The 16,431-nt window shown below is 27.1% G+C and overlaps 2 protein-coding genes across 10 annotated transcripts in view; one reads left to right on the top strand and one right to left on the bottom strand.

Annotated features, from left to right (window-relative positions):
- Positions 1-16,431, bottom strand: part of LOC107454790 (uncharacterized) — a 130,767-nt gene that overhangs the window by 76,478 nt on the left and 37,858 nt on the right. For all 9 annotated transcript variants that reach the window (XM_087159916.1, XM_087159922.1, XM_016072086.5 and 6 more), the window contains exon 14: positions 13,167-13,309. In XM_087159916.1, the coding sequence (XP_087016042.1) occupies positions 13,167-13,309 (143 nt within the window). The remainder of the gene's footprint in view (positions 1-13,166; positions 13,310-16,431) is intronic.
- LOC107454793 (uncharacterized) lies at positions 17-9,552 on the top strand. Its single transcript, XM_016072096.4, has 3 exons — positions 17-595; positions 5,294-5,783; positions 8,596-9,552. The coding sequence occupies exons 1-2, from the start codon at positions 215-217 to the stop codon at positions 5,762-5,764; spliced, it is 852 nt and encodes a 283-aa protein (XP_015927582.1). The 5' UTR covers positions 17-214; the 3' UTR covers positions 5,765-5,783; positions 8,596-9,552.

The following is a 16,431-nucleotide window of genomic DNA, read 5'->3' as shown; positions in this document are numbered from 1 at the left end:
CAACAAAAAATACACTGATATCGATGCTTAAATATCGATATAATTTTAATATTATTATTAAGCTATAAGCTAATCGTTCAAACTTAACATAAAATTTAAAAATTGTTTTTATTTTTAGTTTGCAAAAGCCAAGCGCAAACGACATAATTTTTCGAAAATAAACAATAACTTTTATATTTTTGTATTATGCATTTCACAAATACTTCTTAAAATCATGGCTTGCGCTGTTCGATCCTGTCGAAATGAAACTCATCGCCGTCCTGATTTGAGTTTCTTTAGTCTACCTACTCACCAAGATGTTAGGGAAGAATGGTTAGAAGTTCTAGGAGTCGAAAGGTTTGACCATATTAGAAGATTGAAAGTTTGTGAGTTGCATTTTAAACCAAAAGATTTTTGTGAAGGGAGGAAACAGTTAAAATCTCATGCTATACCTGTTTTGAAATTGGGTACCGGTAAATCGGAGCTACTGGACAGCGATGATGAATTTATGGAGTATAAATCAGATAGTGACCAAGAAATCGTTGAAATTTCCAACGCTAAGCCAACAAATGGAAAAATAAAGCAAGAAACACCAGCGAAAACAGAAACTGATGAAGTGATTATTTATTTCTTTTAAATACATTATTTTACATGAAAAGTATTGTATTGGGTATCAATTTAGATAATATTTTAGTGAAGGATAGCAAGCTTAAGATAAATTGGGATATTTCCTTATCTTGATCTGTCGCAGTAATAATATTCGCCAGATAATTTTTAAGCTTGCAAGTTATTTAAAAAAAAACTCAAGTTTAGGGGTGGCTACGAGTTGGGCCTTCTAGTGAGCTACAGCTGGAAGTTGCCATGGGGATATTTCTGAATTATGATAATGCTACACTAACTACAAATGGGATTTTAAACGGTAAAAATGAGAACGAAAAATAAAAGGTTTGCTTGGGGGTGGCCCCTTTCTATGATGTTTTTTAATGGTTTCTCATGGGTTGCTTCTCAGAAGTTGCCAAGACTTGGTGATTATTCTGCCACAGATCATGACACAAAATGCTTCTTAAGTAAATTTTGGGCATGATTTCCATATCAGTAATATTTGTGTCAAAATAATTACTTAGTTTGAGCAACAACTAGGCAAAGACAGTAAGTTAAATCTGTAAAAATTCATGATTCAATCTCAAATTTCATTATAATTATCATTACAAATATTAATTTTAAATAAAAATAATTTGGCTTATTTTCTTTGATGTCAATTATTTTTTCTTCAATATCATAATTTTAAATCCCCTCTTACCTATTTTGTTAATAAGAATGACAACTGATTTTCCTGGTAAACTCCTTAGACTTCTATTTCTACTTATGAACATATTCAAACTTACATAGTGTGTCAGTCATGTAATTTACGATTTTAATAATGTGTAGTGGAGTGGACATTCTTGGAATCAAAAAAATTGTCCATTAAGGACAAATTTACACTAATAATGAAAGCTAACACTATAAATTGCTTATAAATTAATTCTTACATTACAGAAACAAATAATCTGTAGCTATTTAGGGAGATTTCTATACCATGATCTGTGGCAGAAGGAGAATGCATGTAAAGACTTTACTTTTATTAAGAAACTCTACTTATTAAAAATTGGTGTTAATTTCACTTTTATGTTCAAATAAGTCTGTTCTTTTTTATTTATTTTAATGAAATAGTACTCCTAAAACTTTTCAATCTAATTTCATAGGTTGTGTATGTCAAACTAGGTTGAGAAATCAAGTTAGTCAAACTCTGTAGCTGTATTATAGCTAAACTTTTTTTCCTACCTGCAGCTTTATACGTTGGTACATGGTCCAACCAGAGCCGGATTATACCTTTCGTAGGCCCTAGGCATTGCTGTTTTTGGGCCCTCCCCTCCTTCCCCCACTCCTCCCTTCTTTTCAAAATATATGCTAAAATTTTCTTGCATATTTTTTTTTTACATTTTTATTAATATGGATTTTAATTTACAAATTTGTTTATCGAACTTTTTGCGTAGTTTGGAATTCGACAGCATAATACAAGGTTTCGTTGAATCCAAAAATTGCAAAAAAGTAATATATTAGATCATAAGATTCTGCAAAATAATTTATTACCGAAAAACATTATATTTTTATTTGTATCTTCATAATTTTGTGCAAAATACACTTGTTGTTTTTAAAGCTAAATTATTTTTGTCAAAAAAATTTTTTCTCCCAAGTTTTTCGTAGGCGCTAGGCACGTGCCTATAGGTTAATCCGGCCCTGGGTCCAACCTATGTTAAAAAATTTATACAAGTTCACACTTAGGTTCCTCTTTTATTTTGATGAATTTCTATGTTCCTATAGAAAACAGTGAAAATTACCTTGAGATTTTCAATTTATTAGAAATCAAGATAGAAAAGTATGAGCTCTAAGGTACATAGCCCAATCCCAAATTCATCCTAGTCTACACTTGACTGAAAAATTATTCGTGAAATATTTTTTGGAAGAATTTAAAGCAACCCAATGATTTGGAAATAGAAAATTTAAAACTATGTATTTATAAACTCGGGGACTTATTAAAAATCTTATTAGTTAAATAACTATCACATTATTAGTATAGCAATAAAATCAATTGTATTATAGTAATTTTAAAAGAGAGACTACTGTGACTGTCAATTAAGTATGCAAAAATAAACCATTGGTTTAACTTTATTTGGCATAAAATGAAATCAATTGTTTGTTTACTACCGGAAAAATTGTTCTTAAAGTAAAGAGAAAAATACATGAAAATAAGAAAGATTCTGTGCATTATAATATTAGATTGTAAGATACAACTAAAAATTGTGAATTTTTATGTATTAAAAAAAAAATGTTTTTCAAAGTGGATATAAATGTTTACTCAATTTAGATAATCAAACACTATGTATCTTATTAATTTAGTTTGCATTACATTGTTTAATCAAGTTTATAATTTTTGACTAAAAGAACATTTAATTTAAATAGTTTTAAATTAGTAGTCAATTTTTATTTGATTTATAGCAATGTTGAAATTTTTTTTTTTTAAAAAAAATACTACTGTGTGTTAAAAACTACAATAATAAAAGGATTCTGAAATTTTTTATTAGTGAATTGTATAAAAATTGAAGGAGAACTGAAAGATACACAAATATTTTTTACTGACTTTCAACACAAATTTCTTTTACTGTTAAAGTACAAAAAGATTCAAATAAAACTAAAAAAAAAAAAAAAAAAAAAATTAAAAATTTTTTTTAAATAGTATTTGAATTACTGAAGATGTCCATCAGATTTAAATACATCCGTACTAAAATCTCTTTCATTAAACTGGCTTTCATGATGTCTAGCAAATCAGTTGATCAACTAATATGCCATTTTTATGAGAACTAATATGGTTGGTCAATAATTTATTTACAAATTTATTTTTCAATAAAATCATGAACATAATTACAAGGGAAGCAAAGTTCAAAATTTTCAATGAACTCTCCAAAGGCTGGAAAGATCCCAAAAGGTGAAATAACTTTATTTGGCACTAATTAATGAGAGATATGAACAAAAAATGCAAATATATATTATATTTATATATCTGTTAGAATAAGAAGAGTCTCAGAATAATGTTATTTATTGGATGAAAGATGACATTAAAGGTGTATTTAAAATGAAGAGAGGTTTTTTTTTTAATTTAGTTATAGGTAGTTAACATTAATTTGACCCCTCTATATCTAACTAACCAAACCCTAATCATACTTTATTTAAAAATAAAAATAATAAAAGCATAAATTTTTTGAGAAGCTTATTTAATAAGTAGATTTTTGTAAACATATTTTCAAATATTGTTACCTTATCAGTTCTTTATGGAGGAAGTTTGCTTTAAAATTTACATTTTGGAAACAAATGATTATTTTATTTGCATATAAATTAAATGCTTTATCATTTATTCTTTGGAAAATCTTCTACAATTAAAATAAGTTTTTTTTTCTTTCTTTCTTCCATCTAAAATCCCTTGTTTTTAAGAAGGGACAAAGGATGATTTCTTGAAAAATGTTATGTGTAAAAGGGGAAAAAAGTTTTTGTAGCATTTGAAATAGCTAAATATTTATGCTGTTTTAACGCAACATTTAAAAAGTCATTAATGTAACAAAAGAAGAAAATTAAGATAAACTTTAGTTAGAGGAATAAACAATGAATAGTGTTTGAAATAAACACTTATAGATAGTTTTAATTTAAATAGTTAATATTTTTATTAAAAAATATTCTCAATTTTATCCCTTAGTTTATGTATATTTATTTATTTAATATTATTAAATCGGCTTATTTGAGTTTGTTTTTTAATGTTATTTTTATCTGAATATCTTCACTGCAAATTCTTCAGATCAAACTTAATTGAATAACTTAGATTCCTGAGATTTTCAGATGCAGGAATTTCTTCTGTACATTAACTTTCATGGAGATTCAAAACTTACTATCCCAACCTTTGTTAAAATGACCAACATTAATGTTTGATGCTTCACTTCAAAAAATATTGAATTACTTTACAAAAGCTTTTTTCGTATGTGTGTTTGTCTTTCTTGTTGTATCCTATGCCATAACAGGAAAGGATTCTGCAAAACTCCCAGCAATGGTATGCAAGAAACTAATAAAAAACAGAAAATGGAGGAAACTGAAAGGATAAATTTTGTAGCCATTTTTAGGCAAGTCATTATATCTTTATATTACTGGTGCAGTGGCATTTTAGTGTTTCGACATGACAATTGATGTAAGCAGGATCGAATACAACCTGCTACGGCTGAACTTTCAGCACTTTGATTTGTTTCACTTTTGAAAACTTGTCCTGGCTCGGGTTTTATCTACATTTTGAGCTAATAATTTTCATACATAAAAAAAAATGGAATCCCTTTGAATGTATTTGTAGGTAGTACACAGCAAAGAAAATTCTATGCAATTTTACTAAAGAGTATTAGAAATTAAATATCTTTTGAGTGTTGAGAAATGTTTTATAAAAAGATTCATTTTTAAAAATTAGTAAAATTAAACAGCTAAAGAAATTAAAACAGAAAAAAAAAACTATTTTAACGTAGCCTAAAATAGAGCATCCAATTCCCTTAAGAGCAAAAGGCATTCATAGTAGTCTAAAAAATATTACATACGTAAAAAAAAATTCTCAATTCTATTTATGTTTATTTCCTTACTCTAAATTTATTGTGTGGTTTTATTAATTATCCTAATAAATTTTGTGGATATTAAACCACACATAATTTGATAATTTTTCAATAATTGATTCGAATTGTCTCACATAATATAGGAACCAACTGAAGGTCGGAGACCATCTAGGAGAGCTGCCCGTGAAGCCGCAAAGAAGATTTATAATACCGTACGTAGTTTCATGCCTAAAGCTGAAGATGCAGTATATACACCACCATCCAGTTCACCAATCACTTTTTCCAAATATAATTCAATAAGTCGTACAAAAAGACGCCCTAGTTTAAAAGCAGCCCAAATAGAAATAGATTTGGTAATGGAGTGTCATGAGGAAATATTGAGTCCTGTGCAAGCTGAAGCGCTTCTAAAATCTCAACTGGAGTACAATATGGTAATGAAAACTCTGAGATCTCTAAAAGCAAGCAATGCTAAAATTATATTTGCTAAAGAACCATACTCTGCTGGCGTACCTACTACAACGGCAGCACCTACAGTACCTAGTGCAAGTGTAGTACCACTGAAACTGGCCAATAATCCTGCAATACAAATTACAAAAACTACTTTACCTGCTTGATTCTGCAAAATATTGTTTGGTTTGTTTCTTTCATTACATCTTTTTTCTGCATTTTTCAAAATATTTTTAAGTTAAAACTTCGTTTTGTATAGATATGTTAAAGTTGTTATGGAGACCAGGACTTCTAAAACCGTGGTCAAATAATACAATGACTAAATAAAATTCTCAAAATAATAAGGATACAGAGTGAAATCTAAAGAGAATGGTACAAATTAGGTAATGTAAGTGGGACAAGTTGATATATTATAGCCCATGCAAAGAAAACCAGTCCATCTACAAGTGAATATGAATATAATAGTCATAATGTTAGATTCCACTCAAAACTTTATTTTCTAGAGTGATATTTACTCACATTTTTCGTTTTAGATTTACAGTTCCTATTTCTTTTTTATATATGATAGATGCCTGTTTCTCTAAATTATTTACTTTCCTTCTTTTGACGGAACATGTATACTTAATGAATAAAGTTCGTTAGCAATTGCAGAAACATAAACCAATAGTCTTCTATTTAATTTGAAAATTTTTAATGTGAATAATGAATTTTTTCATCGTAAATTTTTTTAATACCAGTCTTAGGTTTTAATTCAGACAGTTGAATTCACAAGTGAGGAGGGGCGTCTAGTCTAGTACTGAATATGGTATTTGTATATGCATAAGCTAAAAATAAACTTATTAAATTATGGTTCTATTTGAAATAAAATAGGAAAAAGATTAAAATAAGCATTGAGAATGGTTATAAGAAAAACATATTTCTTTAAAATTGAATCTGTTAGTTCTATTTTAAATGAAAAGGTTTAAAATACTTTTGCAAATTTTTATAATTGCCTTTTTCTTTTTATTATTCATTTAATATATTGTTATTAGAAAATATTTATTTTTAAATGTTAATTTTTCTTCAATCTTCACTAGCATATTACTTAAAAAAATATAATGTCAATAACAGAAATATTAAATAAATAACGTATAATTTGTTTGATGTGAAATTAAAGGCTTCGAAAATCATAAAAAATAGTCCACCGTAGAAACCCCTGTAACTCTTTTATTGAATCCTAAGGTTCTGCAGAACATATTTTTAGAATATGACTGGAAAGCAAAATATTAAACTGCTCATTGAAAAAGCAAAACATATTCTATTTGCAGCAATTCTGGATTTCTGATCAATGCTGCTACTAAAACTTAATACAGAAGCTGCCTTAATACTTGATCTGATCAAATATAAAATATTATGTTAACCAAATATTGCAGGAAACAATCCCACTCTTCTCATTAATGCAACTGATGTGATGTCCCAAGTATTATTTTATAATTTTGTTTGTTTTGTCATCTACTCATTTCAGTGTCTTAAATTTAATTTTGTTTCCTGAATATTGAAAATAAAGTTAAATTTGTCAATTATCTACTTAGCAGATCTGACTGAATGCCTTAGAAGGGTGATGAGGGCAATTTCATATGAAATAATTTTATGGCGTAACTCACTTTTATCTTTTATTGGCAAAATAATGGCATATTTAATGACCTATAACTTAATTTTGATCAATAATTACAAAAAACACCGTTTTTTGTTTGGTAATAAACTTTTTCCAAAATGGTGAAATTAAAAATATCCGTGAAACATTTTAAGTGTTTATTTTTATCTTAGTCAGAAAAACTACTATATATATAAATTAAGTAAAAAAAAACTCAATCACTATGTGTGTCAAGTTTATGATAATAAGGAAATTACAATAAAAAAAGTTTTTTTTTCTGATTTGTTATTTTTTTTTAAGTAAGCCTAAAGTCAAGATATTTGATAACAGTTAAGAAATATAATGTATAATTTTAATAGTTATGTTTAATGGCATTGATAAATTCATCATTCTGAAATAGAAGGTTTTTAATTTACCATTGTGAAGATACACTAATGAAAAACAGAAAGAAAGAAAAGAAAAGAGCTAAATAGTGGTGTAAGACAAATGGTTTGTGTAGTTAAATCTTGATTCCTGTGGAAAACTGTCTTAATTATGTCGTTTGTGTTAAAATTGAAAGCTGTTACTTAAAATTCCAAAGGATGAGCATTTTAAAAATGAACTTGATCATATTAATTTTACTGTTTTATTCAGAAAGAAAATATTATTTGTATTAATTTTTAAAAAAATCTTTTCTATGTCATATTTTGATTTATACAAATTTTACTTGATTTACACAAATTTTTCATAACAAAGTTTATTTACAAGAAACAATACCAAGTTTTTATAGAGCTAAAGTTTAAGAAATTCTCTGAATTTTGCACACAGTGAATTTACACTGATTAGTAACAATTTATATTAAACTATTATTCGCAATCTAAATGCTTGAATACGCCACCTGGGGAGAAGACAGGTACCATGTCTTGACCTCCTCCCCCCCTTCCCTCTCTTCTTCAATCTATTTGAAAATCAAGACAAAAACTAATGTACTTCCTTCCTCTATAACTCTCCATACGCTGCTAGTGATGAAAGCATGCAAAGTGTTAACATAGGTAGAGAAATCTGCTCTACGCCACTTGTAGCCCATTTCAATCGCTAATAATCATTTTTTAGAACAGTACAAAAAAAAGGGGAAAATCTATCTTCAGTATGCACCAATTTTTAATTTTATATTATAAAAAGTCTGGGAAGCTGAAATTTATATTAAAGTTTTATTATTACATTAGGAAGGAAAAAATTAAAAGTTCTTGCAAAATTGAAAAAATTAAAAAATGTAAATTATTTTTAACACTATTTTTTTCATATTTAAATATGTTTTGTTCAATAATTCATGTTTTGTTTTCTAATAATGCTATTCTTATATATAATCTTTCACTATTATTTCAGGTTCATGAAGAAAGATTGGAGAATTTTTGTAAATTTTCATCTTTAAGCCATCATCATATCAGATCTTATGAAATATTTAAAAGTAATTTTGACTGTAATTCCTATCATAAACTGCAATTCAAAATGAGATACTGTATATTTCTATTCAAATCTATTTATCATTGTAATTATGAATAAAAAGTGTTTCCATCTCCTGAACAAGCTATAAATCTATGTATAGTTGAATATGCATTATTTTTTTTTTTCAGTATTTGTCCATAAACAAGTAATTTTTTAGTTTACAAATAAAAGTTAGTGTATTAAAAAAATTTAAATTTAAGTATTTATTTTGTAATGCAAAAATATTTTAATTACGATATTTACACTTCACATGTAGTTTAAATCAATAAAGACTTATTACACCATGTGATGGTTTAACTGAATTTTTACTGTAAAGTTATAATGGATTAGCAGTTTGAAGAAAATTTCAAATGCCAAAAAATCAAAACTTTTGTATTACGTATGGTTTCTCCGTGTCAGCTATGGATTATTAATAATATTTTTCAAGGATTATATTTTAACAAAAATGAATGACTTACAATTAAAAAACAAAGAAAAAAGAAGTTTAATTTGGTGCACAAAAAACAACAATGCCGTACAAATGTAAACAATAAATTACATAACTTCTTTTGCCCTCATATTTTTTCTGCCATGAATTCAATTTTGGCACAAAAATATTAACTTTATTACTGATTTAAAAACTAGTCATAAAAATCTGAATTGTATGAATAATTCTTTACTTTCCTCTTTTAAATTGAAGTGTTAAGTGAATTAACGTATCTCTGTATTTGTTGATATAAACTGTTTTCCTGTGTTTTTTCCATTCAATATTTTATTTTATTAACTTGTATAATTGTTTAATTGATGTTATTATGCTTTTTTCCATTTCGTTTTTAATGCAATAAATTGTTATAATAATTTTGATTGTCTTTACTGAGTTTATCTTTGGTATGTTGTATGTTTGGTTTGGTAATATGTTTAAAGATTATGATTTAATTTATTGATTAAATTATAGATAAAATTATATGACACTTCCTTTTCTGGGAAAACTAACGCAAATTTTTATCACAGAAAACAATTTCATAAAGAACTAACAAAATTATTTTGTAAAGCTCAACTATCTATAGCTTTAAAAAAATTCACAAGATATATTAAAATTAAAACAATTATAATTTATAAATAATAATTAATGCCCTTGTTTAAGGTAACAAGGGACTTTCAAATTATTTTTTTTTTGAAATTATCAGAATACATTTATATTGTTAAAAACAATTTTTATTCAAAATTTAAGAAATTTAAATTTTTGAATTTTTTATGTTTTTTTATATTACTCCTCACGTTTGAAATTCTGTCAAAATGACAAAGTTCTTTTAAAATATTGCATATTAGGTAATATTGAAAAAATTGTTGGGAGTACTTTTTTCATTATGGAAACAAATAACATTAAAAAAACATTGAAAAACCTACATTTTTAGGAAAAAATCGTCATACCACTATAAAATATCATGCTTAAAAAAATTACTATTCACTTAATTCAAAAAACTTTTCCAACAAAATGTTAATGATATTCAGAAATATATAGCATTAAATTCTCAGGTCAATAGAATGAAAATTCATTACGCTGGAACAGTTTGAAAATTGTAAATTTGTCAAAAACGACATTTTGAAAAAAATGACTTTTACTACTTTTTCATTGCAAATTTTACTTCTGAACAAATATTTCTTGTTTTTAATATAAATACCTATAAATATTTTCTAATGAACTAGTTTAATAATTATATACTTTAATTTATTTTAAAAATAATAACAAAATATTCAACTAATTTTAACAGTTATCTGCAGACAAAAAAAGGTAAACAAAGGGGCGTGGTCAAAACTGAAATGGCCATAACTTCATCAATTTTGCTCTTATTCCAGAATTTTCTTTTTTTAAATTTTCAGTTAAATGCCTAGATTTCAAAGATGTAAAATATCGATTTTTTGACAAATTTTTGCTTTTTTGAAAGTTTCTTGTCACCTTAAAAATCAGATAACTTTTTTATTGACAAACCATATTCATTGTTGTGATTGTCATTTTAACATAATTTTTAACCCTTCACTGCTATTTTACACATGCATTAGAACTTCTGAACTAATACACCAATTTGTTCTTAAATGAAATTTTTTTAAAAATATATGGCTTGATATACAGTCGGACCTTTATTTTACGAAGTCGCTAAATCCCGATAATGAGTTCGTTATAGGGAAAATTCGTTAAACAGAAAATCACCTTTTAAATTACTTAAGCAACACAAAACAGGTTTTAAATTCATAAACGCTAGGCATAATTAAAATAGCAATTGATGCACCTTTATCTTGTAAACTAGTATCTACTATTTATTTTATAAATCTTAATCATAAAAGAAATTTGCAAGCAAGAATAGAGAAAAACCTTATCCAGGGTTACACAATCATGCTACATTCATTTTCAACCAAAAAAAAAGCTGAATTTATGTATAAAATTATAGTTGCATTTATTATAACAATAATTTTAAACTGCATGTGCGTTCTTAAGTTTAATTGTTACTGATAAAATCCGTTCATTTGGACTGAGTTTTTCCTTTGCAATGCAAGCAAAAAGGGATATTTTACTGCTTTCTCTAAAATAACTTTTAGAGAAAGCAGTAAAACATTACATAAAAGCAGTGACTTCGAAAATTAATTCAAGTTCATTTCCCCCATAAAATGCGTTAACAAGTTTGAAATATTTTGGAAAATAGGGAAAGAGAATCTTGTAGAAAAGTTCGTTAAATAGAAAATTCACTTCGCGTTTTGGAACTATTTTTAATAACTTGGTTCAGGTTCAAAACCAAATCATATAGGTTGCATTAAAATTGCTATTTATAAAACTATGTTTTTAAACAAGAGAGTGTTCTCTCTAATTCAAAAGAAGTGCTTGAAATGGAAGGAGGATATGTCATATTAGTGGGAAGGTTTCTAAATTTGTGTCACAAGTCGGTCGTTGCATTTTTAAAAAATTTTATTGTGATGGAGAAGTTGTTTTGAATAAAATTTAATTACCCAATAATGAATTTTTCTATGTCATATATTTGTTTTTTAAAAGACAATAACACACTCTTAACAGACTGCATTTTCCATAAATTAAAAATATGTAGTTATAACAAAGCCCAGACTCTAACCTGGGACTATTTCAACCACAAACACACTTTCATCTTATACCAAAAATAAGCTAATTCTAATGTTGATTTTGTAAGAAGGAATTGGTGTTATGTTTTCTGAAAGTACCCATACTTGTCTCAAAATTTTTATCCAGCATTTTAGAAAAAATTAATTTTGCCCAACAAAATGATCTGATTAGTGGAAAATGTCTCATGCAAGCGATTTATGATTTTCTAGTAATTTTTTGCTCTGTTAGATTCGTTTGAAAATAATTTTATATCAATAAATAGTTTAATAATTTCCCAATAAATCCATTACACGTTTAGAAATATTTTATTGATTCCCCCCATCAATCCGTAAAAACAGGCAATATAATACTTGACCTTTAATTACTCTCTTAATTTTGCTTCCTGGGTTGTCAGGTTAGTGAAAAAAGCGAGAAGAGTTAATGTCATAAAAACAATAAATCAATCGTAAAGATGATTTTAAAAAATGCGAAAAGCAGCAAATAATAAGGAATAACAGGATAAAAAGAAGTACCGAAATAATAGGAAAAAGCTTTATTTTTTTTATAAAAATGTTCCCATTTTTATGAACAAGAATAATTTAGCAATTAAAAATAAATTATTTTCAATTTTATTTACTGTGTGGAAAAATTGTTTAAGTTATTTTATTTTTCTTTCTTTCTCTCTTCATTTTTTAATTTTTTTATATTTGATCTTTGTGTTTTTTCTTTTCCTTGTTTAATTGAATTTTCACTTTCCTACTGTGCATTTTCCTCTCATTACATTTTTAGTCTTTCTTTGAGAAAAGAGGCTTAGTCTAAATGAAACAGTTTTTGTTCTTCCTCCAGAGCCTTTAGAAATCTTAATAAATATTCACCAGTTTTGATTCTTCAATAGATAAAATTTGTTATACAAGTGCAAACTGGAAAATGTGAGGAAGCTAACCAAATTGGTCCAGCGCAGAAGAGAAAATGCTCCACAAAATAAAATGATTGCAATTCAGGCTTATAAAAACTAATGACAAACTGAAATGAAAGGTGAAGGGGCATTTATCGAAAATTGATTCGTATTTTACTGAGCATTTTCGAAAATTCCAATCCATGCTATGGAGAAGAAGAAAAAAATCAGAAATTTAAAATATACCAATTAATTCAGTTTCCTAGATAGCTGGACTTTTGCAGTATCTGTTAATTGTAAAACAAAGATTGTTTTTTTTTGTAGTTTGAAATTTATTTTTTCAGTGAAGCAAATTTTTTTTTCTGCCATTTTAAAAAAAGTTAACAATTTTAAACTAAATAAGTTATTCCTAAGATTGGAATTGTGGGATAAATTGTCATAGATTTATGAGAGAGAAAAAATAACACTAACCTGAAAACGCAATAAATTTGATAATAGAAGTGGAGTTGAACAACTTTTCTCATCAAAAATATTCAGATTTGCCTTAGCTTGAATAAGAAGTTTAACACATATTTGAGACTCCTTTTTGACTGCTAGCTGCAACGGTGAGAAACCTAAATAAAATAAATTAAAAAAAAATAAATAAATTTAAATAAAACTAAGAAAAATATAAAAAACTGAAACAAGGCAGCCTAATATGTTCATTGTGAATTTCAATTTAAAGGGTTAGGAAGTTTTACAAAACGGTTGGTTTTGGTATGATGTTAAAAAGCCTAGATAAAACTATTGTCACAGGCATAATTTGAATTTATTAAGGAATTTTTCATAAACTTCTTGAAAATTAATTTATTGAAGCTGGGAGAAAAAGTACAACTGTTTGTGGATATTTCATTTGTCAATCGATAAAAAGTATGTGAGATTTCTCATCTGCCTTATATGAATCAGAAAACCAGCTATAGCTATAGTTATGCATAGCTATAGCTAGAAATACACGGCTTTCTTCCCTGTCTCATCTCTTACTTGTCTTCAGTATATCTTTTTCTATCCTCCTTCTCTCTCAAATATAGTACCTATCTTAATCATTACAGTACTGATATATTTATCTCCGAAGAACCAATTAGTGATGCGAACCATAGCAGATGCTGAAATCGTGAACATATCATAAACTCAAAGGTCATCTGACTCGGGGCTTAACGAGCTTTGTTCCCTATGTTTTCGTTACAGACCGGTTAAACTATACTTAAAAAAAATGAAATTTAACAAAATTATGATACTAAAATCAACATAAAACAACTACTAATACCGTGCAACCAATTTTCAAAAAGTTCCTACAACTGAGATAAATCTATGATAGATACCAGTGTACAAGTCAATACATTGTTTAAGTCGAACTCTCCTATTTTTGATTACACATTTGCGAATTTTCGGTATGTCTGGTGTTTAAATCGACTACTGAAAAAAAATAAGAAATAAGAAAATTTTAAAACTAAAAACAAACAAAAAATTATTAAGTCTACAGAATTTTTCAAGTTAAATATATTTTACATTGTTCTCTCTGATACATTTCAACTCAAATAACTTTATTGAAAAATCTTTCAAAAAGTACGAATTTTTTGAATGGAGATGAAGATTATTTTTTGTGAAACTCGGCAGTTTGTAGTGTAGCTTTATGTATGTTTTGAAAGTTTTCAATGTGTTATATTTTTTGAAATACTCTTGAATATCTCAACAGTTCATATTCTTTTTTTTTCTGAACGCAATTTAAAATATGATTTCTAAAAAAACCTTTATATGTAAAAAAAAAAAAACACATAATTAAAGAAAATGCAAAGTTAATTTTTAATAACTTATTAAAAATAGTTTTTGAAAGGGACAAATTTATATGAATTCATCGGGACCGGAAATTTTATTCGTTAAATCGGGGTCATTCGTAACATCGGGGGTTCAAAAAAAAAAATTTTTTTTGTACATATGTATTATTAAAAATTACTAGTTATAAACGACTATCTAAGATAAGAAAGGAATTTCCTGTTTGACTCATAGTCCACGTGACAAACCCCCAGAAAATGACCTTGCAAGTGTAACGTCTTATTGACTCTGCCCACCTACCCACGACGAATTTTGTTTTTCCCTGTTGCGGGCTTTTCTTTTGTTTGAGACGAATATGCACTTTTTCTATTTTATTCCTCCCAGGAAAGATTTTTTTCCCTTTAGAATCTGCCAATTACAAAAAAATGCAATATTTTTCTGATCAAAATTACTGAAAAATATTTTTTCCGGATGCTGAAATAATTCGTTAATTCGGGGTTAATTATTCGTTAATTAGGGGTTTTTGACTCTGTTTCTGCTGGGGTTGAAAAAAAATTCGTTAAATCACGAAATTCGTTAAATCGGGGTCCGACTGTATATCTATTTCATTGTTTATAATGCATGGATATTTGTATATATATATATTTAAGAAAAAATCTGCTGCAATATTAATCAGCTTCCAGTTATCACTAATCAAGGAAAAAATTCAAGTGGAGAGGATTTATTATGTATCAAAAAATAATAATAATGTTAAGTGATAAAACAAATATAACATGATAGATATAATGTATTACATTAGATAAAATTTAAAAAATTATAAAATAAACAATACAAAAATAGCATTGTATCAAGAATCTAATTAGGGTAGAAACACCTAATTAACATAGTAATTAATTGCTATGTTATATAAGGCCCTAAAAATGTACAAGGAATTTCTTAAATATTTTGTGATAAATTTTTTAAATTATGTGTCGTTCACCTAGAACAGGGGTCGGCAACCTGTGGCTCGCGAGCCACAGGTGGCTCTTTTGATGTAAAGCTGCGGCTCTCCAGTTCCATACGAAAAAATTTATAAATTGTTACCAAAACCCTTAAAAATAAGAAAAAATATTTTTAAGTACCTAATTTCTCAAGAGCTTTCTTTTATAATCGTTAATTACAAACCGCTACGCTCAGGCCCGTCGTTAACGGGGGTTAGAGGGGTGTCTCATTCCGACTCGATTCCGAGTATTCACCCAGAAAAGTATCAAGTCTGTTGTCTGTTTGAGCATGCCGTTACCAACACTATGAAAAGGCACAAAAAAAGGATGATGCCCGCGGCTCTGATCTTGTGAAACAGCAGACAAAACCCCGGAAATTTTTGTCAACTTAAAAAATCCAGGGTGTTTTAAAAGTATTTAGCTAGAAATGCCTTTTTCTCACGTTTTCTCTTACTCTTTCTAAGAATAAAGACAATATCTTTGTCCATGTCGTTAAGAAGGGGAAGGAAAGGGCTCAATGCATATACAGCTGTGGTTTTCTCTATATGACTGTCGTTTCTTTTCACTCAGTTACTCCAGTTTCTTTCCAGTTACTTCACTGACCTGTCCAGTACCAGTTTACAAGTACTTAGTTACTCAAAGCGTATTTTATAAATTAATATTATTATTGAATGTAAGTATAAATATTTTACGAATATTTACTATTTGCAGTCTTATTGTTTAAATATTAAGGTAAAATTAAATTGCATTAAATATGTTATTTTCAAAATAAATTAATTCCTCAATTATTGCTTCAAAATTTAGGTATAAGACTTTTTTTCAAAAAAGAAGAAAAAAATTATTTTTTTAAAAATATATATGGGTAAAAATTGATTTTTCTGAAGTAGATAAAAAAATTTTAATCTCTTTTCTTCAGTAAAATGATTAAAAGAAAGAAAAAAGAGCAA

Source organism: Parasteatoda tepidariorum, chromosome 3, assembly GCF_982258835.1.
Source record: "Parasteatoda tepidariorum strain Cologne lab strain chromosome 3, Ptep-v5.0, whole genome shotgun sequence".
NCBI classification, from domain to species: Eukaryota; Metazoa; Arthropoda; class Arachnida; order Araneae; family Theridiidae; genus Parasteatoda; species Parasteatoda tepidariorum.
This window is presented reverse-complemented; position numbering and strand designations above follow the sequence as displayed.

Bases quoted from the DNA above. Each gene is read 5' to 3' on its own strand.
- LOC107454793 (XM_016072096.4), top strand. From the start codon at position 215: ATGGCTTGCGCTGTTCGATCCTGTCGAAATGAAACTCATCGCCGTCCT. The intron at 596-5,293 runs GTGATTATTTAT...CACATAATATAG, and splicing joins CGAAAACAGAAACTGATGAA to GAACCAACTGAAGGTCGGAG.